We start from the raw sequence: 25700 nt of genomic DNA, 5'->3' as shown, positions 1-25700 counted from the left end.
GTGAGTAAATAAACAGGCGTTAACGGTAAAGTTAAAATTAACCAAGCTATTACTGAATACAAATGAAATTAAAAGCATGACAGTGTGCATATTGCGAAGCATATATATCGTGTTTTAGTAAATTAATGAGTTAAGTTAAGTTAATATATAACTTCATAACTGCCATTGGAAACTCGTGTAGCCTACTTGCTATTCGAATGACCTTTGATACACTGCACAACTCAAGATTTCAACCAAGCATGGTGTTGGAATATACAGTCTATGTGTTGGACAGAAAATTATGTGTGTTGTTCACGCAGATTTTTGTCTTTGAAAGATAAACATGAGAGCACACTTGAGCGAGACCATTTTTCTCTGTGGATTTATTCTTATTTGCTCATCTAAAACAGCTGGTAAGTGACTTTCAAAGGTATTTTTTTGGGACTAAAGATTAATATGCTGCTGTCCGATGGCCGTTTCTATTCCCACTTCCTAGAGGAAACAAATAGTTGACTATTATAACTTTTTGTATTGCGTTATATTATTATAACTAGATGCAACAAACCAAATAATGCAATATGGTATATGTGTGTATAGGTTATCATTTTTCATAAAATTCAGATTTTGACAGCATTACAAGCATTTCTTTGGGATAAATGATTTGTTTTTTTTGTTTTTTTAGGTCAAACATGCAGGGGAAAGTGTGGAGATGTATTGGAGGAATGCTCCTGCCATGCAACCTGTGCGTCTTTGCAGAATTGCTGTGCAGACTACAACCAGTCCTGTTTCCAGGTGACGCCTCACTCCAGCTCCATGCTGGGTGGAAGAGCTCTCAGGATCCTCAGTTTGGTCCTTCATCCTGGTGGGCGCCTTTTCTGCAGGTTTGTGTCTACAGTACAAGTGACCTTTGACGCACACCATGATCCAAATTTGGCATACACCCATCATGGGATTATTTCAATTACAGGTCCACAATGTGGAAAATATTGCACTTCACATGTTGTGTTTTTTATGACTGAGTGCATGTGTTTTGCAGTAGATCTTGTTTTTTGATAGCCTACTTGTTCTATTAAATAAAGTATTGGTAAGTGGTATGTGTGTCTGAATTACATTTTTTTTATGTTTAGTTCTTAAAAGTTGCGTGAAAGTACTTAAAAAAGTTATTCAGTTGACCATAGCATGGCAGAGTTTTTGCAGAAGAGTAGGGCTGCCACCTCTTAGTCGATTAGTCGACTAATCGGTCGTTTTGGTCTTAGTCGACTAAGATTTCTTTAGTCGATTAGTCATTTTTTATGCTTATTCATGCTTAATTACTTATTTCCAAGAAAATTCTGAGCACATTTATTGTAAACACAAGATTTAAAGTGGTGCTTTTGCAGGATTAATTGTGGAGAAACTCAGTTTTACAGATGGTTAATTAACTACATTTATATTGTGCTTTTCTAGTCTTAACCACCTCTCAAAGCGCACAGCTCTGTCAATTAAATCAACTAATCAATTAGTCGACTAAATCCTATAAGTGTTAGTCGACTAAGAATTTCTTTAGTCGAGGACAGCCCTACAGAAGAGAAATGGTATTAAGAACAAATTAGAAGTATTGTGTAGCCCAAAAACAAAACAAAATCAAGTTTATCTGTTTCTGTTGCAGGTTCAAAGGTGAGATTGAACAAGAAGGATTTATTGATGCTGAAGGCCACGGCTACTGCATCTCTCCTTTATTGTACGAGACAGGTTGGATACCATTTACCGTCTCAACAGACGGAATACATTTTGACAGATCTGGGGAGTATTTGTCAGGTATGTTGCTGAAATATTTCAAATAAGATTTTCCACCTCTAAATTTAACAAATACCTAAACCTTGTTTTTTAAAATGCTATTTAAAAAATACCTGTCGTGAATTCAGTAATTCAGTTATAGCTTTTAAGATGTCATTTTTAACAAGATATTTTTTACCATTCAGAAAATATCAAATGGTGCTTCCGTGAAAAAATTAAATGACGCACATTTTCCAGAAATTATTTGAATTATTGAGAAGCAAATAACTATATATACAACTGTTTAATAAAGAGTTTTTGAGCTTTTTATTGTCCCTTCTTATGGTCGCACAAAAACTGGTTACCTGTGTGTCCCCTTAGTGTTTTCTGTTTTTCCCTGTGTTAGTCCACCCTAGTAAAGCAGACCCTGCCTTTGAAGTCACCTTGGTGAATGCAACACAGTGGCAGAACTACGGCACGCCAAACATGGAAGGACGGCTTACGATGACATGGAATAGCTCCTTGATTGGAGCAGAGAAGGTCAACATAGAGCTGTGGAGTTACAGAGAGTTCAAGGGGAGCACAGAGGCCGGGGCGAATGGATCATCCTCTCTGCAGGCAGAGTTGAGCTATCTATACTCTCTGGGCAGGAATCTGTCCAACACTGGTGCCTTCGGCTTTATCCCCGAGCCCTCAAAGGACTTCTCTGACTGGGAGTTGGGGAATATCCGTATCACTGCTAGTTCTAAGTCAGATGGAGCAAGGTATCCATACTACATGTAAAGCATGGTAGAAATATCCCACATCTAAAGGTGCTTTCTGCCCATATATGGCTGATACCGGGAAAAGCTTCAGATTAATTGTAATGCTGGTAATTTTAAACTGTTATAAATTAGCGCAATCTTAGAAAAATACATAAAAATGACCTGGATTTTCTCACTAGATCCTCACATGCACCTGGCTGTAAAATCCAACATGCCTTACTCTGACTCATGGAGGTGATCACCATCATAGCAATAGTTTAATGAGCATGGGCTGAGTTCAGTATTGGTTAGACCACAGGCAGCTATAATTATTCATCATAAACGATTACAGTAGATGATTGACAGAAAATTTATTAAAAACATGTTTTGTTATTCAACAAATTGCAAGAAAAGATGCCAATCATAGCATATTTTCAAATGTGAGGATTTGGTGCTGCTACATCTATGCTTATAGAATATGTTTGCCTTTTTCTACTAAAAAACAAGCAAAATGTCATCTTGGGTTCTGGGAAATGTTTGGATTTGGATTCACATAATTAATTTCATTCATAACTTGAACTTTGATTTTAATATCATATTTAAGGGAAATATTATATCAAAGTAATTTTGAATGGTAATTGTTTGTATATGCAGGGATGTACAGGGGCTGTGGAGTGGAGGTCATGTCTTAGCCTGGCACCTGGAGCAGGCTTTCAGAGATGACTCTGCAGCCTGGGCCCGGAACAAGTGTCTGCAGTGGGACGTCCTGGAGAAGAATCTGCCCAACTTCCTGGATGAGCTCATTGACTGTCCCTGCACTCTGGCACAGGCCCGAGCAGACACAGGCAGGTTTCATGTGAGTGCACTATAATGACTCTGGTATTATTATATTATTTTCTTTTAATTATTAATTATTTTAGTTTTTCAGTTGAAAAAGTAGTCTTGGTAGTAGCTATAGTAACAATAATAACAGTTCTATAATTAATGTATACAATAACAGAAAATTTGCTTTGCTTTAAGGAATACTTCACCCACAAAAAGGCTATTTCTGTATCATTTTACAAAAAAAAAAAGTAACAATATACTAAACAATGACAGCCCCATTGTGACATTGTGATCAGAGTTTCAGGAAGTAAAAAAAAGCATTGCTGTGATTCAATTGCATAGTATAACAATGATGATAAAGAAACAAGGACTGTCAGGATTCATTTAGGGAACAAATGTGATCAGCGTCACTTACTTCATTAGAGTTTTGTTAAAGTCAACAGGATTGATAGCTTGATCTCTGATAGCTTGATCTCTGATCAGTAAGTATTGATTCTTGCATAATCATATCAAATCACATTTATTATGTTATTGAGACTGATTTTTACTCACTGTGTTATTTCAGACTGACTATAGTTGTGACATTGAGAGGGGCAGTGTGTGTACTTATCATCCAGGTAGCATCCACTGCGTCAGAGCAATTCAGGCCAGGTAGGAGTCACAAGAGGACAGATCAAGTTTTCACCTTTTTAACAAGTGTAAATAGAGACATATCTTCACTTTTTGACATGGCTTTCTTTTATATATTTCCAGTCCAATGCATGGATCGGGGCAGCAGTGCTGCTATGACCACACAGGCGCTCTGGTGCTGACAGGAGACTCGACTGGTGGCAGCACCCCAGACAGGGCTCACGACTGGGGCTCACCTCCATACAGGGAGCCACCACGGGTGCCGGGGTACTCCCACTGGCTTTACGATGTCATGAGTTTCTACTACTGCTGCCTGTGGTCTGACCACTGCAGCATCTACTTAAACCTTCGACCTTCTAGCGGGTGCCGCAACTACCAGCCCCCAAGAGCTGGTGAGACCATTCACAAAGACTGCTTTCAACAAAATAAGACTGTCACAACATGCTAACACAAAATAGATGAAAACTAATAATCAAGCACAGTACCACAGCACATTAAGACCTAAATAACCAGTTGATTTGTATCTGAACTCCGATTTCTGGTTCATTAGTTGCTCATCTACCGTGATCCGTTTGTGACTTACTAATTTAGTCCACAAAAACATCTGAAAATGAAAACAAATTGACATTTTTTTTTCTAGTGTGAAAGATGTTTAGTTTTTTCTTATGTCTAAGTCACATCGATTTTGTGACTCGGATTGTTTTGTCAGAATAATTTTAACAAGATAAGGATATTATAAATTTCAACATCAAACCTAGTGAATGAAGAGATTGATTTTGGTTTTGGTGGCTGAACTTGGGGTACAACTGAGACTACAAAAAGTACATCACAAATGCCAAGAAATAGTTCATCTGTTTTTAATTGCCTGTGCGTGGCAAATGGACATTAGAGTACCAGGTAATATTAGATCAGTTTCCAGGAGAGGTAAATGAATTACAGACCGAGGCTGAGAGTTAAGATGTGGAAATATATTAGATCATACAGTCGACTACCTGCTCTCCAGAGACTATAAACACAACAATAAGTCGCATACTGATAGGAGAATGAGAGATCAGCAGTGTACTGTTCGAAATAAATCAGAGAGCAATATTGATTGGTTTCTCGACGCCTCACAGGTGTTGTCCTCGGGGATCCACATTTCATGACGTTCGATGGCCTCAGCTTCACTTTCAATGGCAAAGGAGAGTTCTACCTTGTGTATTCGCCAGACAGAGAGCTGAGTGTTCAGGCCAGAACAGAACAGGTGAAACTTAAGAACGGTGAGTCCAAATTTGATGTGAAAGCCCTGTCTGTTTCCCCTTTTTCATCCCCATGCTGCTACTATAGCAGCTTTGTTTGGATGAAACTTGTTCCTAGGACTTCTTCTGAGAGACCTATTTTATGGTTGATTTATCTTTTTTTTATTTTTTTTTATTTGTGGCCCTCTAGAGTTTGCTAAGACATATTTGTCTTCTTTTGCTGGCAGTATTCTCTTTGCACTCTTTTCTTACAAAGCATTTAAGGCTCCCTCTCTTCTTTTACACAGTTCTGAGAGCAAGTGACGTCAGGTCCTTGTTTGAGTGAATGTTGATGCTGTAAAATAAAAGTTAGTTTCCTCTTCCTTTCGCTCAGTATCTCTTGGAGTCAGATGTGGTGAAAAAGAACAGATGTTATAGCTTCATTTTTTAGAATTTCCTCCAAGCCATTACCCAACAGCCATGGGCCAAGTGACTGCAGATGGTTAGATGTCATTAATATTCTCCTTATTAGATCAGTAAAATCAGACATCTGGATTATTTGATACTGCAGAGACTTGAGCAGTGATAAAACCATTCTTAACGTCAGAATATGTCTGCATGGTAACATAACTACATATCTGTAACAGTGTGATGTTTATATTGACCACCAAGGTACCTTGGCCAAAGCCACATGGCTTTCATCCGTGGCTATGAAGGAGAAAGCCTCTGATTTCATTGAGGTGCGTCTAGCAGAGGGCCACCTTCAGGTGCTAAGGAACCAAAAGGTCCTACCTTTCACCGAGCAAAGATGGATGGACCTACACGGTGAGAGGATTTACACCAGTGTTACTCATTGCGGGGCTCGCGAGCCTCCTGCCGCTCGCCAAGCTTTAATTTGTGGCTTGCATGGCAGTAAATAATACGGTGATATGATCATGCAGTCAATACAGATATTTCATAAAAACGTAAAAAAAACAACAAGCAGGGCTATAACATAACCCTAAGTCTTTTCGATTACAAATAATTTATATTTAAAAAATACCCAAAACAGTGGCATTACAAGATGGAAATATAGACTAGAAAAGATATTTAAACTTGCTCTGCCCTTCCGCCCATAACACTGACTTACAGCACAGTTGCCAGTATGGGTGGCCTTTCCAACTCTTAACGCCGAATGTGCTCTTGGATGGTTAGATACATAATGGGCTAATGTAAAAAAATATATATATTGTATGTTTAGTGATGACATATTGATAAGCAGACATGCTATTTATGACTGGATGTAACTTTTGATACTTTGCGGTAAAAGTGACTCTCCTATTGACTTTGTCCTATCAGTGTGGCGCTCATTAAAAAATATAGTGAAGACCACTGATTTAGACACTCCTGACCAGCTGCACACAACATCATTAACTCTGGATAGCTGTTCAAATTTTTTAATATAAAGAACTTTAATCAACTTTATAATACTCTCAAGTTTTTTTTATACCATCTTTAATAAGGTCAGCAATGAGCTATTAAAATACAAACGCAATGTCTCTTTTCTAGGAGTATTTGTGTTCGCCCCCAGTCTTCAGAATGTGACAGTAGTCTTCCTCTCTGGAGTTGCCATGGAGGTTTGTGTGCATGAAGGAGCCATGGCAGTGACCGTCCTGCTTCCAACGGATTTTACCAACCAAACTCAGGGTCTCCTCGGTCTGATGAACTCTGACCCATCAGATGACCTGTCGACCCAGCTAGGAGAGATCATCTCCCCAGCCGACGCCACGCCGGAGGAGATCTTCATTTTTGGAGCTGGCTGTGAGTGTGAAAGACTTGAACTTGTGTGTGAAACAGCAAACATCATATTGATCAGTGCTATAATAATCAGTTTTCCCTTTAAAACAGCAGAAATATCAAACTTTCTTTAACATTTTACAATGTTGCATGTTAAGAAGGGATCTTATAATTTGCTAATAATTACCCATTCTTATGTCTATAAATGAAAACCATACTTGAGCCACGTTTGGCTAAAACGTTGACAAATGTTTTAGCAGTGCTCAGGAAGAAAACAAGGCACGTGTTTTGAGTTAGCGCAGCTTTAATAGATTACAGAGAGATATCAGGCGCTGTGACCATACAGTGCAAGTGAAACCACATCTCTGGAGCACAGTTTGGGCCAAACCGCATGCATACATGATAATAATAATAATGTCGCTGCTTTAATTACAATACAAAACGGGTGAGTAGCTGACTTTTTATGCGCTTGACCTTTTGACTGAAGTCATTTGCTTCATTGTAAGTACAGCAAAACCCAGCCTAATCTTGTGGGAACTACTTGATTCATTGTTGCTGGTATTTTTGTATGCATCAAAGTCCATGCCAAAAGAAAAAAAACATGACAGCATACTGTGTGTGTCCTGCAATGATCCCTTAGAGTTATGATCTTATCTCCAAATTATAGCTTTCCTCATATCCTTTCATTTTCAATTTCATGTTTTAGAGAATAAGTAGTTTGAACCAAGCGGTCTGATTGGTCAAACATTTGCTGCTGTGGCAATAATTCCCTTACATGTGGTTGGCCATGTCTGATAAGTAGCTATGACAACCCAATAAGTTTGTTATTAGTCAGTCTCTTTGTTTAACCATTCATAGAAATGTTTTTTTTAATGTTTTCCTATATGTGCTTTGCTTAAAAGCTGTAACGCAATTAAGGGTGTTTGTCCTGTGATTATGGATACTTCTGACAACCCAACTACCACTACTGACATTCATTTCAGTTGGTTTAGCATCAGTCTGAAACTTGTAATTTGGTTTTATAACCAACAATCCAATATGGTTGCATGTCTTAACTGGTGTTTTATTTGTATCCACAGGGAACATTTCAAAGAAGTCTTCCCTTTTCACATATGACTCAAAGTACCTTTTGGATACCTACTATTTCCCACCAAGCCATGATCATACTTTTGTTCCTGCCTTTTCTCAACCTGAAAGATCTGATGACCCTCTGGTGGCAGACATGTTGACAATATGCGTTGGAGAAGGAGCTAAGTTCTGTAAATATGATACCCTGACCACTCGGAGCCTCTCAATGGGAAACACCACACTCAGGGCCTACCAAAATCATCTGGCCCTAAAAAAAAAGCTCTGGAGCCAGGTAACAGTGCAATGTGAAACAAGATCTGTGTTAATGCTCAAATGCAACTGTATTACACATTGTTGTTGCTTGTTTTATATTAAAAAAGATAATGGAAATGCCTGAAAAATGCCGACATACAGAGTCGTAAGAGCTTGTGTGTGTCTGGCTAGGAATTCAGCCATACTCCACAGAAATATCATGCCATAAAAAGGTTAATGAAGAAAAGGCATTAGTTTTGAAATGATCTGTGTTCATACATCTGCATATCTATCCAAAACATTCAGTTGTTATTAGTTAAGACAGCATAACGTGTTAATATTGATTTTTGAAAGTGGTATTGTTCTTTTAGTGGTCTCATGTGGCTGGCTTCTCACACCCAGGAATGGGATGAAGAATGGGACACATTACCTAGAGGGGAACACTCTGAGCTTCACCTGCAATAAAGGCTTCATACTGTACGGTTCAACTGAGCGCACTTGTCTGGTAGATGGGACCTGGACAGGAAAGCAACCCTACTGTATAACAGGTAAGGTAGTTCTTACATGAAACAAAACAACAACAGCTGGTTGTGTTGAGTTCAAGAAACGCTACTCTGATGTGTGTTAGAAAAGCACCAATATCTCCCTAACTCATATCTAAAAAAAAGTCTACTATAAATAGGTAGGGTCTCTACTCAGGGCCATCCAATCTCTGTACAACCAAAGTGAGAGCTGTGTCCGGGTTCTCGGCAGTAAGTCGGACTCGTTTCAGGTGAGGGTTGGCCTTCGCCAGGGCTGCGCTTTGTCACCAATCCTGTTTGTAATATTTATGGACAGGATATCGAGGCGTAGTCGGGGTGGGGAGGGGTTGCAGTTTGGTGGGCTGGGGATCTCATCGCTGCTCTTTGCAGATGATGTGGTCCTGATGGCATCATCGGCCTGCGACCTTCAGCACTCACTGGATCGGTTCGCAACTGAGTGTGAAGCGGTTGGGATGAGGATCAGCACCTCTAAATCGGAGGCCATGGTTCTCAGCAGGAAACCGATGGAGTGCCTACTCCAGGTAGGGAATGAGTCCTTACCCCAAGTGAAGGAGTTCAAGTACCTTGGGGTTTTGTTCGCGAGTGAGGGGACAATGGAGCGGGAGATTGGTCGGAGAATCGGCGCAGCGGGTGCGGTATTACATTCAATCTATCGCACCGTTGTGACGAAAAGAGAGCTGAGCCAGAAGGCAAAGCTCTCGATCTACCGGTCAGTTTTCATTCCTACCCTCACCTATGGTCATGAAGGCTGGGTCATGACCGAAAGAACGAGATCCAGGGTACAAGCGGCCGAAATGGGTTTCCTCAGGAGGGTGGCTGGCGTCTCCCTTAGAGATAGGGTGAGAAGCTCAGTCATCCGTGAGGAGCTCGGAGTAGAGCCGCTGCTCCTTGGCGTCGAAAGGAGCCAGTTGAGGTGGTTCGGGCATCTGGTAAGGATGCCCCTGGGCGCCCCCTAGGGAGGTGTTCCAGGCACGTCCAGCTGGGAGGAGGCCTCGGGAAGACCCAGGACTAGGTGGAGGGATTATATCTCCAACCTGGCCTGGGAACGCCTCGATCCCCAGTCGGAGCTGGTTAATGTTGCTCGGGAAAGGGAAGTTTGGGGTCCCCTGCTGGAGCTGCTCCCCCCGCGACCCGACACCGGATAAGCGGACGAAGATGGATGGATGGATATAAATATTAGGTGGTATGTTAACTAATAATTTGACATCAGAGTTGCAGTCAGTTGCAGGATACTAGCATTTCATTCATGAGCTATGTTTTTGGAAATAACCCCATAAGACAACTGCTTATTTAGCATATTATTTTTTTTTTGTATTAACACAGCACCGCCGAAGGGACTTCAAAACAGTCCTTTCTGGCAATGACATCACCACATGATGACATATTTACTAATAATTATTCATCTCAGGCATGTTAACTCTCTGTAAGTTGAGTTTCATACTAACTGTACTGCATAGAAAACTAATGGCTGCACAGAGGGTAGGAGTCTTAAGTGTGACATACTTCCATTACAAGTTTAATATAATTTAACATTTGTCTGTATCATTCTAACCAGTGTGTGAAGTTTGTTATTCATTTTATTTTATTCACTTGTGAAGCGCTTTCCCATGACTGCTCTAGAAAGGCACTACATAAATAAAATTACTCAGTACTGATTACTGACTAACTCCTCACATGTTTCATATTCAGTGTGATTGGCAGCATCCTCTAATGAAAACTGAGAGGGACTTTGGGAATCCTCTTCTTCTCATCCAGTCTCTTTGAAAGCAAAGATTCAATTGAGTCGGCTTTCGGTTGCTCATGCAGACCATTAGCTACAAAGCTGTAAACTTCTGAACCTGGATTGGCTTGGCTTTCTGTTTGTAAATTGGAAGCACCTGGGTCCCTCTAATGGTTTCATTCATCACCCCAACCGAGAAGTCTCTGAGAGTGTTGTTGTAGCTGTCAGCTGTCGCCATCAGGTGGCAGTATTTCCCACTATATTTGTTGTGTGACAGAGCAGATTAATGCCTCTTTTTGTGCTATTGTGTGGTGTGAAGCAGGCTGGTTTCAGAAAACCTTGAAAAATAAGAAGTATCAGCACAGCAAGATTGGATGATATTAGATATTTAATCACTTAGTGCGGGAAGAATACAAAAAGAAGCATACTCAGGTTTCAAGAATTTCAAGGATTTTGGCTTCATCGACCTGTTGGCTAAGTGAAATGAGAGGAAGCGGAGAAACTGAATTGTGATCCACATCTACTTGCATCCCTTCGTGGCTTCACCCCAGTCCTCCATCCTCTCCTTGTTAAAGCTGCAAACAGAGCCTTCCTCTTGATCATAATCGCGATGAATAGACATCATATGGCAGATTTTGAGGCTTGTGTAACAACCGGCTGGGTCACAGCTGGACACAATCAATCATGACTCCTTTATTAGGCAAACATATTAACTTCATTACTTGGTTATCCAGTGCATAGCTGTTTAGACATGTTTCTTATTAAGCCAGGGGATCCTTTTAGTTTTGTTTTTTCTTTCATTTTACTTACCGCTCACATGCCTTATCTGTGAATCTCATTTCTATGGCCTTATTGCAGCAGCTAATTACTGTAGACAGAAAGTTTAAAAAGTACCTATACTTGTGAGTGTGGGAGATAAATATAGTCTCATATGACACAAACATGTACATACAGATAAATGGAATCATATTGTGTGAGGTGGATCTTCACACAATCTTTTTTTTTTTTTTTTTTTTGGTATGTGACAAAGCTTTCATTTGCTCTGACACTCATTACACAAATCAGAGCTAACAACTGTCAACATGACCTAAGGGACTCAATGACAGGTGTTGCATGAGCTGTTACCTCCACCATTCAAATGGGACCTATGGCCATGTAAACAACACTAAAAACAGACCGAGCAAGGAGACGCCCTGACCGATCTCTCCTCCCACCTTCTATGAATCACTGCAGCGTGATGTGTAGGCTGAACAACCAGAGAATTGGAGTCATAGTCAAGATGAAAGCAGTGTGCCGCTCAACAACAAACGTCGCTGCATCCAGTTTGACTTCTTCTCTGAGTCACTTTAATGAGCCGACGTTGAAATGGCGCCTGTCAGCTGAGAGGACGCTAAGTCCCTTCTATTAGAAGTAAATCTCTGTATGAATATCACCCAAAGCCCCACCTTTTGGAGATGGATTATAACCTGCTGCTGTGCTTGTCAATTTGATTTTTTTTTTAACCACTTTAGACTTTAGACAGAGGCGTGGTGTATTGTGATGATCAATGTTAATATCTTTGGTTGGAAAGACGGGAGTGTTGTAGAGGTGAGGGTGGGGTTTGGATAGAAAGTCCTTGCAGTGTTTTTGTTTAAAACACAAACCGGGCCATGGGAGACAAAGTTATAGAGTTTACTAGCTTGGCTGCCCCTTTTCACAACTTCTTAAAAACAATATCCCTGGTTAAGTATCAGATGCATTACAATAACAGGATCACCACACATTGATGGCACTATAATATTAATAGAGTTCACTGCGCAGAGGAGAAGAAAGAGATTAAAGACGAGGGGACAGCTGCCAGAGAGGGATAGAGCGATTTTCACAGGAAAAAGTGACGTGGCTTGCAAGACAAAACCTAACTCAGTTTTCTGCCTGTGGTTCTCTTCTCAGATTCCCTTGAGATGGAGCAGTAAAGACACATCTAATGCAGCTTATGTAGAAGAATGAGTTGTTAAAATGCCAACCAACAGCTTGAGACTGTAAAACCAGTCACGTTGCTCACACTTTACTGCCATTTCTGACATTGTACAAATGTCTCTGACTGGGAAGGTCCGCTAAACAGGCTTTCTTACCTCTCTGTCGTGCCCTAATTCTAATGTAAAGCGGGTGGTGCTGTTTGATTGTTGTCTTTAAATAGGACAGAGAATTGTGAAAATAAAGACAAGTGCATCTCAAACCTAAAAACTATGTCTAACCACTTTTTACAATCTAAAAGCGTGGCAGGATTGTCAGTGCCGAGATTATAAGGCACATGAATGGAAATCTTTCTTTACTTTTTTGTATGAAAACATGCACACATTAATATTCAGACACACACACACACACACACACACACACACACACAGACATACATACACCTGGTTTCAGAGTCTCAGACCACAAGAAAGGGTAGCTGTTGAAGCTGAGTCTAATTCCTGTGGACACTTTTATCTTCCAGAGCTGCTGCTGTTGTGTGTAGACTTTATATTCATAAACTCCTCCAAGAGTGTCTGGGTATGAATATCTGATCATGGATGGAGTCAACAAGCAGGTTTACAGACACACAATGTTTTAGTTGGCTACTTGGCTTTTTGTTTTTTTCAGTGTGTTTATCCAACTGGGTGCTTGGTACATGGAACATTTGATGTCTGAAGTTTGCCGTCTGACACATGGTTCAAATTCCAAGGATACTTCCACCCATCAAATTAAGTCAGCCAGGGTGAGATACATATAATAGTAGCTTGGCACAAAGACCACTATGTTACCAGAGAGAAAAGAGTCACAGAATTATTATCAGATGATATCAGCTCCGTCAAAAGAACTCATCTCTATCTTAAGAAATTCTTTTTGAGATAAGAATGTAACTCGGGGGTCCCCGGGCGTGCTAGGGTTCTGAAAACAGTCTTGGATTTCTGATTGGTATCGTCTGTTTGCAATTTCTTTGGAAGATAAACACTGGAGAGGGGATTGTATGACTTCAGAAATTTCTGAGTTTGAATTTGTAGCAAATTGTAGGAATTGCATGTAAAAAAAAAACAACTGGAAGGGTACTCAGGGGGGGCAGACTTCCACCAAGGTATGCCCTATCTTACAATGTTAATGCAGTGTGAATTTTCCTAGTCGGGAACTGAGTAAATATAATCACTTTTATCTATTTGCATCCAAGTACAGATGATAGAGATAAATGATACACACTGCCATCTTTTTCTGTTTCTTGTTCAGTCCAACTCCACGATGTCTGTCATGTGTTAATCCCCTCGCACTGGAAGTGTAATGGCCCAAACTGAGTGCTATTGCTCCCTGGAGCTTTACTATTTGATCAATGTGGGCAGGGGGGTAATGAGATAGCTTTGGGGGTTTGCCAGCAGAAAAAAATGAACGTTAACACTGATTGACTGCCAGTCCTCCACATGCTCCCGGTACAATTATACTCTGTGCCGCTTGTCGCACTGATGCCCAAGGCTTCAGCGTCCAGCAGTTTGATGCCAGTGCTGTTGCATCCAAGGCCTGGCCAAGTGTAGCGAAACTGATTGGTTTAGAAACTTCAGGGAATATTTGTACATGTGGGTGTGTATTTCACTGTGCCTCTGCATCCATTTGGGTTTGATGTTCCAAGGCTGATGACATTTTTAAGGGCCAGCACCTGCAGTGCCTACCTGACAAACATCTACACCACTTGGCATATGTCCGTGCATTCATGCGTTAGAGGATGACGGTACTTTGATAATTGTCTTCCTCAGAATGTCTGCATACTTGTCTGCCTTAAAAAATAACTCCTGTCTCACTGTATGAATAGTCAAATAGATTAGAAAGCGGCTCACTGAACTTGCCAAGACCCCAAGGAAAGTTTCAGATGTTCTAATTTGATCACAGTATTACCCAAGCAAGCGCAAACAATGTTATGGCAACTTCTGGGAAAATCCAGCAAATGGAGGCTGTATCATCCAGCATTGTGCTCATTATGTGCGTTTAAAGCCAATGTTTCATTTTTGTTTTGTTTGATCCACTTGATAATTGAAACAACATTTTATTCATGTAAATGTGAAATAGGCTCACAGGCCAATCACAGTTGCACTGATCATTTTTATGATTATTGAATCTAGAAGTGGGGGATGTGGGTAATATACACTGTCACAGTACATTTAATTTTATATTGCGATATTGATATACATCATGCTAAAGCAAATTGTCTGGAAAATTATTGATGCAAAACTCATATAGAAATAAGATTTGGTCATAAAGCAGTCCTGCTCAATAATTTGTAACATTGCCCCAAATGGGCTAATGCAGCCAGAAAATCTCATTGATGACTGTTTTGGCCAGTTGGAGAAACAGTCAACCAATCAGAGCTTTGTTGGGGCTTGAAAAGAGAAAGTGCTGTATCAGACTGTGTGTGGTTAATTATTGGTCACTTATGTAGTGACAGGAAACTGTCTTGCCCCTTGCATGATAACTTCAGATAGATTCAGCTCAATTGCCAGTGTTTCCTTTAGGATTTTTTTTAGCAGTGGGGGCAGGTCCGAACACCCCCACCTTTTTCTGCCGAGTGTACTATTCTCCGACATGCACACTCTAACAATGCAGCCCTATTTCTGATACCGTGGGGGGCAGAAATGTTGCCGTGGGGGGCCGCCACAATCAAATCAACATAGAGGAAATACTGATTGGTATGAAAAAATATCAATACTTTTCACCTAATGCTCTTACTTCTAACATCAATGCTTTCCTGGTTGCCTTTTTTTTTTTTTTATATTGATCCAGATATTAAAAGCTGTGGAGGATGGATAGATTGTGTAGATGGATCGATGGCGGATAGCAGTGACTAATTTTGTGCTGGTATGATATTCACAGATGATTACGTGGGGTTTACCCTCGGGGCTGTTGGTTCCCTCTCCGCACTGGTCACGATGGGAGTAATGATCCACCTGCACAACAAGAAACAGGACAGGTGGGTTCACACATGATTCAATTGACAGAAAAATCAATTCCTCTATTTCACTGGTACTACAAAATCTAATATAGGAAATAAGAAATATAAAAGAAGCAAATATGAAATCAGTGTTAGGACTTATAAGGTTCTCTATAGCAGTTGTCTTTTGCACTTGATTACTGCAAAAGATTATTTCTCTTTATTTTAGAGCCTGCATTCATAGGTAGTTACATCACCCTGCCGACTCTGTAAATATTGTTTTACGACCTGCGATGTAAATATTGTTTTACTTCCTCTACTGGCTTCTTTTAGGCTATTGAATTTATTTCCAAGTTCCTGGTAAGCTAAGAAGTTTGATATAGATATCCAACAAGCCAAATATTACCCAACAGATTGGGAGCTTCTTTGTCAGAAATACAACAGAGGAGGAAGTGGTGTATCTGTTTACAGTGCAGCCGGTGTTTTCATAAAGAAGACAGAAGTAGTTTTCCACACAACAGCAAGGCACAGTAAAAAGAGGTGGTTACCTTGCTGACAAGCTGGAGCTGTGCAGCCTGCCCGCTGCAGCTCCTCAGCTACCAACTCGTTGTGGCTGGTCCTTCTTTCTGAAAACTACAGCTGTTGTTTTGTAAACGCAGTTTTGATGAATAAAAGCGGTTCGCGGCACAAACGTTGGATTCCTGTGACTGCTTTACAATAAAAGCCAACCCGTGTTTCGCCAGTTGAATGCTTTTAATGTAAAGCGGTAGGAAATGTATGCATTAGCATTGTAGCACAGTAAGCAGTGAGGCTTACACTATATCAATGAGATTAAAATAATATTTATTAGAAATAATAACATTGGATGCACTTATGCATGCTTTGTTTCTTGTGAGACCTTGCCTTTCTGATTACCATAGAATATATCTTCATTTGTCATATTTCCGTGTGTGTGTGTGTGTGTGTGTGTGTGTGTGTGTGTGTGTGTGTGTGTGTGTGTGTGTGTGTAATGCTGTACACTGTAAATACAGCGTGGAAGTGGCAGACTCTGCCACTAACGAAGCAGAAGGTTTAGAACTGAGACTAAAACCGATTTGTAGAATCAAACTAAAAACCTCTGGCTGTCCGCCTCTCGGCCTCTCTCAGTACAAACCACGGATGGAAAGGTCTCCACTGGTCAGACAAATACTGAATTATGACACAAATAATGTCTTGTTTTTGTCCGGTGGGCCTCCAGTCATCTTCCATTCGGTCTTTTGAAAAGAGATATTATATGTTGGAAATAGGAGGCACTTGCTATCTTGTGAAAACCGATACATAGCTAGAGGTCTTCTTCCCCTCCCATTTCCTCCCTACAGTCAAAACCCTTTGCAGCGCCAACAAAGACACAAAAACACAAAAGCAATGAATCCCACCTGCCCGTTTGATATCCAACATGTCCCAGCCTCTTTTGCTCATAAATTTTCTTTCTGATCTGATCAAACCAAATAAACCCATATACCCTGTGGGATCATACTTATGACTGCAGTCCAGAGAAACTGGAGGCTAACAGTACTCCTGGACGTATACAAGCAAATTAAAGGCCTGTTTTATGGGCTCATAGAGTTCATTTGGGCTTTCCCCCACCATAACTCCGGCAGGGGAAGGAAAAAGATAGATGTCTGTAATCAAGAGCCACCCCCTGCTCCCAGCAGCACTTGGGGCAGGCGGGCGATGAAACTCGACTGTTTTCACGTCGTGGGGGCAAGGAGCGAGCACACCTGCCCTCTCTTTGAGCCTTGATCATGAGAGGCCAGGTGTAAAAAGAGAGGAAGAGTGTCAAGAGGTCTGCAGATGTGAGGGAGGTGATCTCACACACACAACATGCTGGTACACATGCTAGTATAGGAGACCCGGAAGACACACGCCGCCAGGAAACATACTGTGCATACAGTAGCCTAAATGCGTAAAGAGAAATCTTATACATTCCTTGAGTGTGAGTGTCCAGTCACACTGACATGCATGAACACAAACACAAACACATACCAACAAGTGCAGACACAGTTGATTCCTCCCAACATCAGAAGCATAGCAAGATGGAAATAGCGGGGGTCTTACTGTATTTCACATCATGTCTGGGTTGCGTGTCTGGAGGAAAGAAGCAGTGATACTACACAACCCTGTGTGTGCATGTGTACAGTATGTGTGCGGCAGGTAGATAGGGAAGGCCTCCTGTGCCTCAGTAACCTGTGTCTCAGACTCAGACTTGCAGGGGTACTTTCCACATCTAGGGTTACTCCGCAGGTTTCAACAGGTCTGCTGGCAGCTCACTACAGGAGTCAGAAAGTCATTACACCATAAGATGTAAGTGTGTGTGTGTGTGTGTGTGTGTGTCTACTCCACTTCTGCTATATGACACATCAAAAAGGTAGACGGGGGCTTTGTCAGAACCTGGTAAAGGGTTCAAAATGGATCGAAGGTGTGAGGGAGGAAGCACATTTATCAATGTGAGGTAAACGGTCTCAACACCAAATGCCATCTATGTCTAGAATAGTATCTGACTTGTGTATCTGAAAAAGAAATATGATGGAACTTCTCAAAAGCATTTAAAAAAAAATATCACAGAGTCAATAAGGATTAGTGCTGAGATTGGGAAGCCTCTAATTTCTTGACTCATTGATGGTGATCTCTGAATATAATGAAATTCTGATCTTTTTTTAAAGCATTAAAGCTCTGTGTTTTAGGTGTCCATGAGGGCTGTACCAAATGTCATCTATTTACATGCAAAACTTCTAGTGAGGTCTTTTATGAAGAAAGCACAGAGACAAAATATGAATCAACAAAACAGTCTGGGTTAGTTTTTCCACTGTTTCAACAATCACCAACTCTTGTTTGGTCAAAATAAACCATTGATTCAAAGAGTAAGATGTGAAAATACTGCATGCAAGCTCTACACGCTGTTTTCCCCCACTGTGTCTCTCTCTTCCGATGCTGGACATTTTCGGTACAGTGTTCACTTCAAAAGTGAATTATTATAATCAAAAGCCACATTTGGAAAGGAAATGCTGTTGTTCCTGATGGTTTTAGCTACTGGCTGGGATGATGCAGGCAAACCATGTGACTTTCATCAGTGGCATGCTTGGTATTGTTTTTAATATTAGTAACAGAAATAGTTTCTGCTGGCTATAATCATTCCTCCTGTTCGTACTGGCCGTTCCCTTCCTAACGTGCCTCCAATCAAAGAGATGGAGGACAAAGTCAGTCCTTGTTTCGTGAAAAATAACCGCTTAAGTTCAGCTGAAGCTAATATGAGGCCTCAGCAGCCTGAAAATCAATCAGGTATTTTCTAAAGTTAGTGTTTTTGGTACAAAATTCCTCCTTTGTTTTTCCCCCATTTTTTTCCTGCTTAGCTGCGCTGGAGGGATTTTATACTATAAAGGCTGTAACCTGGGAAGATAATCACTTGATTTGACTTGATAACTGAGACCGCTGAAGCCCTATATTAGCTTCAACTGAACTTGAGTGTGCAATTTTTGCAGAGAGACATTACTGTGGATTTTGTTCCCTATCTCTTCCATTAAATATGCATTAGGAAGGGATCTTTTTGGGGTCATTTTAGAGAGGAGGAACAATACGGTACTCTATGGGTAAGCGAGTATTGTTTAAAGACCGAGTTGAAAAAAAAAGTGAATGTATCTTTTAAGTTACATGCACAATATCAGAAAAGAGATATTTCTGCAATGTGGTTTGTGTGTTATTAAAACCACCATCGAGCAGATGCTTATAGCATCACGTGTCTCCTCATGATCGCTGCTTGATCAAGTTCCTGAGCTTGTAATTCTTCGTTGTAAAGTCATGGACTTGACGTCAAAAACCAAACAATGTGTTACTAATTCAAATACCATGGAAGGGCTCAGTACATTTGCCCTCCAACATTTATGCCTGTTTTGCAAGTGTCCCTAATGAACGCCTAAGTTTTATATGCACCGTTAATAAAACACTATTAATAAGAGCAATAAAGGTTTGTTAAGAACCAAGCTGAATATTATCCCTGCCCTGATGCAAGGTCACCAGACAATTTTCCTGCGGTCAGTTTTGATTAAATAAGTGTTCCCCATTACGTCACTTATTCAACTCTGGAGCAGCAGGGCATGCAGTCTGGCTATTTCCCCTAAAATAACTTTGGAAAGGTGAGGATAATCAGCTTTGAAATAAGGACATACCTAAATAGACGTGATGGTGTAAAAAAAAAACAAAGTGCTTATTATTATTGCTTTGTTTCTTTTTCATTTTAATTCTTAAATTCTAAAGTTGTTTCAGTGAGTCTTGTTTCATTTGTGTTTTCAGAGAGAAAAAAGAGGACCAGATGGTGACTCAAGAACAAACTTGCTAAACCATCAAAGTTCTTTCAGATTATGGATCACACCACTCCACATTGAAACCTTCAACTTTGTAGCCTACGGCAACGAATGAGTTTAGAGCTGAGTATTTTGAAATCATATGCAGTCGTGTTGTTCTTCAGGACAGTGGTCTTCTCTTGGCCTCTTGACCCTATCAGGATAAAACCTCAGGCTCTAATTAGCCTGTTGTTTGGCCTCATGGTTTCCCTTTTGTTTAGTTTGGAAAACCTCCAGGTCGTGGTAAATGGCACATGGGGTGAGGATTGAGGCTACTGAGGTAAAGGAAAAAATGCTGATGATTGTTTTTATATTCCTGTTTGTGCATGACTGAACGTCCGATCTTCGCTAGAGAGAGAACTGTATAAATACTACACAGAGATATCATCATTACAATCAACACTCCCTTCTCCTGTGCAGTTTAAAATAGGACCAGATGTGTTCATGTTCATGTCAAATGTGAAGCGAACCTGATCATTTCTTGGTTGAAAGACTTTGAACTCATATGCAGCCTTTGTGTGGCCTCATAGCCTTCAGTCAAAGGAAGGGTTTTGCTGAGTGAGAAAGAAAAATTCACAAATGTTACATAAAGGTCACACTTTTTGCTAGGGCTGTCCTGAATATCAATTTTTGGGCCTCGAAGCTATAGTGGGAAGTATTGGAATACATTTGAAGCTTTGGCATCAAATAAATTATGCATATAAAAAATATAAACATATAATTTAAAAGGCCTGGCAATCATGCTATATCACGGCTAGACTGTTACTTATCATTTTCAGGTAAATTGCCAAAAGTCGTAGATTTGTAATATGCCCGTTTTCTTTAGTATATTTAGCACTCGACATTATGGTTGTCATCTTCGCAAATTTAGAAATTATTCCAGACGCTTGACTTTTTCGACATCCGATAGTTGCAGCCGAGTTGCTAGCGCTCCCGTGGTCAAACGCTAACTTTCACTGCTAGTAACGTTCGATAATAGCTCAGGCCAGGCGCCAGCAGGGAAGTGAGGCAGGCCGTGACATGTTTTTCCGTCTGTCTGTCTATCGAGTTCAGTACCCGGGACAGCACCACACCTAGGCCTACACACCGGCCCCTCGCACACACACACACACACACACACACACACACACACACACACACACACACACACACACAGCACTCTGTCTGAGAATAACAAATTATATTTAATGTTGATGCATAAATGAATAATGTGTTATTACTATTCTTTTATGTCATGGGCTGTTCTGGATTTTGGGGTAATGCATATATAACAATAATTATAATAAAAACAAAAAACTAAGCATTCGGGTCAGCCCTACTTTTGTCACCACACTTGTGTGTGTGTGTGTGTGTGTGTGTGTGTGTGAGAGAGAGAGAGAGAGAGTGTGAGAAAGAATCTGTGTGTATGTTTAGAAAGAAGAGGGTTAGAGAAGAAATAAAGGATCTTCCCCACTTCAAGCCAGCAGGCATGCATCGTCAGGCACAGCTGCATGCCCCGCTGGACAGACCACCATCTCATGTTACCCCGCGGTCTTCTCCTCTACTTTGAACCTGACTCAGTTCTCCTTTTCCAAAACAAAGCTCTTGGTGGGTGTGTGTGTGTGTGTGTGTGTGTGTGGGGGGGGGGGCAGTAAAAGGAAACAGAGTGACATGGTCCTGTGTGGCTGATCCCTGGGAGTGATAGGTGGGGGTCCAGCTGGGGAAGGAGAAGGGACTAATTGAAATAACCTGGCCTGCTGGACTTGAAAGGCTCTGAAGTTTATGCCGCATGTGAACACTGTTTCCTAAATAACGGTTGTGCAATGCTTCATCTGTAACCAGCTCCTGCATAACACTGACTTTTGTTGCTTCTCCGTCATGCCTCCGGGACTCCTGGGACCCTATTGTTTTTCACATAAAAAAAAAAAAACACATTAATGTCCACGTGCACCCACTTCACATGTGGTGTTACCTGGTAATAAAACAAGTCCTCATACCCTCATAAAGGACAAGTAAGCCTCCCTGTGTGTCGCTGTCTGAGGTCTTTCTACAGTATCAGCTCAGATTTGACTCAGTGTATAATCTCCTAACTGGGTGCAAAATGTCCCTGCTTTCATGTGTCAGTCGGTGCTTATACAAGAGGCAATGGAGCAAGCTGCTGTGTCTGTTTGCAGAGTCAGAAGCTGATTAATTGCGTATGGATGAAAGTAAATGTTTTTTTTTCTCTGTTGGGGCCTGTACTAACCCTGAATCTTTACACTCGCTTATCATCCCAACAATCCGGCATAATTAGTTCAATCAAATTCAAAACACAAGTAAATGCTAATGTTGTCTGTGGAAGCCTGTTGCTTTCACGTGGGACTTTTCCCATTTCTCAGATCTGCTCCACATCCCTGGATAATGAAGAAAGGCTTCTGAAGCGGCTTTTGGATGAAGCTTTTGTTTTGGGTATGTTATTTTTTTTTGTTTCATGTCAACTCCAGCTTTGCAGGTGTGCTTTTTCCCTTACCTCCTAATACCTCATGGCTGAGCAGCACCCTCTGATGTTAACTCCTAATTTTAAGGCGTAGGTTTATAATAAAGTTGGATTTCAGGATTAAGATGTTTGCCCAAACACAGAGTTTTGTGTTAAAGTTTGTTACTGGCAACGTGAACACTTATGAACTACTGTGTTGGGGAGAAGATTTGAGCAAAGTCTGCTAATCCTAAAGTGGATAAAAACACAAGCTTGATTACTTGTTTGTTATACTTAAAAATGAAAACATCTATAACAGCAAGTCATTGGCGTGTGACATAAATAAGTCAAATCCAACAACAAAATTCTCTCGCCCATATCAATATACATTATACACATTTCTAAAAAAAAATTACATTCCATTTTTAAAAATAAAAGAAACATTTGAAACCTTTCTGTAAAAGATATTCTAATTTCACATTTCACACCATGTTTCTAATAGACCCTCAATTATATACATTTTATAGTTCACTATTATTAAAATTCCTGAATTGATTTTTTCTACCAATTTATTATTGCCGTGTTGTCCTTGTCCAACTTCTGTGCTGTGATTCTAAATATTCTAAATACATTTTTATAATCCTTTTTTCTTCTGATTTTAAGCAGTACTACTGATATGTTCAGAGCTCTGGCTATTGGCATGCAGAACTCACACTGAAGTCCACTCTATGACCCAAAGTTGAACATCAGCTTCTGTGAGGACTCATACCTAGAAGTGGCCCTTTAAACGCAAATTGCTCCTGACATTAACACTCAGTATAAATGTATCACTCACACACCAGCTACTAGTGTTCCCCCTTCTCAGTCATCAACATCAGAGGCTGAACTTAATCCCCTGAGGCAATGTAATCCACTCAGTGACCAGCGGTCGGTAGTACCCAAGGCTTATTTTTCATTGGAGTCAGTTCTTTTTATAATGGAGCACGTCATTCTCCCAGGCCACAGAAAAGGCAGATACCTCACTTTACTACACCACAGATGAGCATAGCAGAGCAAAACAAACCCAGCATGCCCAATCCACCCTTACAGATGTTGGTCCTAGACCATGCCCAACACAGGAAGCCATTATAGAGCGAATCAATCAGTCGGCACTGTGGAAACCAGGGGGGACAAAGCTCCATGGAAAGCTTGTGGAGGGGCACATTGCCAGGGGAGTGAGATGCACTACGTAGCTTGTACCAAATATAAATTCATTGCAAGCGCTTGGAAAGTTGTGTTTTCATAAACACACGAACTGTGTGGAAGCGATTTCACGATTTGGAGCGATTCAAATGCAAAGCAGGGGAGGGCACTGACAAAAGAGAAGTGAGGAGAGAAAAAAAAGAAAGAATTGTTGGCGGTGGCCTTTTATTTGCCTAGAGGGGAAATATTTTCAATGCTTATTCTCATCCCAAGAAACCATTTTAGTGATGATGATCCTCGAACAACATTCCCCCTCTGATTTCTGAAAAAAATACAAACCATTTTCAAAAGCTTTTTATGCACAGATCAAGTGTTCTCATGAATAAAGATGTGCATCATGGCACTGCTTCATGGCATGCTAAGATGAAGTTGTGCTCTGTCCTGGTTTCCCCTTTGATTAAATTAATTCCTTACCAACACAAATTCCTGTGACCCTGCTTCACTGCTCTCCGTATCTCTTTATCAAAGTTAAGCGCAACCTGCAGCCCTTTTGATTTGGTTTCATCTCATTTAAAACCACATGTTTTATTGTTGTGTGGTCTTTTATTTACTCAATACTGAGCTGGCAAAGGCAAAGACCTTTTAGGATTTGGCATCTCTTGCATTGTTTTAGCAACAGGTTTTACAATAACGATAAATTGAAGTCATTCATTCATTGCCACATATCACTGCCAGACATTTACATGGCGTCTATCCAAAGGAGAACCTTCAATCGAGACTGTAGATATAATCTGTCAAAGGATAACTTGATAACTATCCTCATATACCTTAAGTCCCAGTATGTAAAGCTGAGTGAGTAATTCCTTGACTCTAGATTTATGATAGCACCTGTCTGTTAGCACGTTTAAACTGTCCCAGCAGGCATGGGAATTCCCATCAAATCCAGCTCCAGAATCCCCCCAGATCATCACAAACTTTGTTCTTGACATCAGAGATAAAGCTCTGCAATCCTCCCCGACCATTACACTTAATGATCTGCTTAACTAGGCGCGTTATGCCAAAGCTAAGAAGAAAGGCAACTTCAAAAGGCACACATTGCTTCACGCTTGGTTTGCGTTTTCCCCCTTTTTTCTCCTTATCGTGCACTGTGGAACTTGTCCGATGCACAGATATGATAAAGAAGGAATTAAATCTCTGCTCTGTGTACGTGGAGTTTCATCGAAGGATTTGTTTGTGTGTGCCTGTGTGTGGTTGTGCATACAATCTGAAACCCTGTCAGTAGTAGAACACAGACACCTTTCAAATGAAGCCATATCAGTTGACAGTAGCCCGAACTCGCATCTGTCTCATCTTTTATATTTACCTGACATTGGTGCCTTAATTAAGAACATCTTAATACTCAGTTATTGCAACAATCAGTGTTTTTTCACATTCATCTGGTGCAATTAGAGTGTTTGTCTGCTCCTATTATATCAATTTTAATATAAGCACATGACATGACCAACTCACATTTGTTTATGTAGACATTTGCTCACTTTCAAGACTTCTGCACTCAGATATGTATCTACAGTAGTTAGCCCACATTCTAGGCCCTAGAGGCAGGTCTTGTTTACTGTCTAGACACACTTGCTTGAAGTATCTGTGTGTTCTTCTCAGTGTGTGCCTGTGCATATGCCTGCTTGGGAGTGTGCAATTCATGTCGCAGGGGTGTGGAAGGTCCTTTATTTTGTCTTTCTCAGGCTTTTTATGAATTCTCAACGCTGTGATTTATAATTTCTTGTCTCTTCCTCAGCACGTCTGAACCCACAAGGTTGAAGAGCTCATAAGTATTCATGTGCCCATCTTCGCTCAGTCCTGCGCTAATTGAAAAGACACAACAGCCGCAGCATCATCAGGTTAATTTATTGTTATTCATATGGAAGGGAAGAGGAGTTTCACTTTGTTTCAGTCACGTCATTCAGACCGGCGTCTAAACTGCTGAACAGTCACTGGTTAGTGATTTCGACAGTGCTACAAATTGTCATCAACATGCTACACATTCTATGCAGGTATTCAAAATGCAGTTTTCCTTGCTCACAATAAACCTTAGGTCTTAGGTTTTAAAGAGTCCAATCTTTAAAACTGTATATCATAGAGCTGAAACAATTACTCAGTCAATTACTTTGTTGATCAGTGGGAAATTTTAATAGACAACTATTTTGATCGTCAATTGTCAATGTAATTTTCAAACCAAAACGTCAAACATTGACTGGTTCCAATTTCTCTAATGTGGGG

General features: G+C 40.6%; 1 protein-coding gene across 1 annotated transcript; it reads left to right on the top strand.

Moving 5' to 3' along the window:
- The first annotated feature begins 17 nt into the window (after positions 1-17).
- On the top strand, positions 18-21101 carry susd2 (sushi domain containing 2). Its single transcript, XM_028578368.1, has 15 exons — positions 18-25; positions 317-392; positions 662-860; positions 1628-1776; positions 2141-2498; positions 3132-3333; positions 3868-3953; positions 4056-4324; positions 5048-5191; positions 5822-5974; positions 6698-6949; positions 8005-8285; positions 8648-8793; positions 15377-15473; positions 19761-21101. The coding sequence occupies exons 2-13, from the start codon at positions 323-325 to the stop codon at positions 8708-8710; spliced, it is 2226 nt and encodes a 741-aa protein (XP_028434169.1). The 5' UTR covers positions 18-25; positions 317-322; the 3' UTR covers positions 8711-8793; positions 15377-15473; positions 19761-21101.
- Positions 21102-25700: the final 4599 nt, after the last annotated feature.

The sequence above is a fragment of the Perca flavescens genome, chromosome 5 (genome assembly GCF_004354835.1).
Source record: "Perca flavescens isolate YP-PL-M2 chromosome 5, PFLA_1.0, whole genome shotgun sequence".
Taxonomy (NCBI): Eukaryota; Metazoa; Chordata; class Actinopteri; order Perciformes; family Percidae; genus Perca; species Perca flavescens.
This window is presented reverse-complemented; position numbering and strand designations above follow the sequence as displayed.

Excerpts from the sequence above, each read along its gene's own strand:
- susd2 (XM_028578368.1), top strand. The coding sequence starts at position 323 with ATGAGAGCACACTTGAGCGAGACCATTTTTCTCTGTGGATTTATTCTT. Across the intron at positions 861-1,627 it reads GGTGGGCGCCTTTTCTGCAG|GTTCAAAGGTGAGATTGAAC; the intron begins GTTTGTGTCTAC and ends TTTCTGTTGCAG. Across the intron at positions 6,950-8,004 it reads CTTCATTTTTGGAGCTGGCT|GGAACATTTCAAAGAAGTCT; the intron begins GTGAGTGTGAAA and ends TTGTATCCACAG.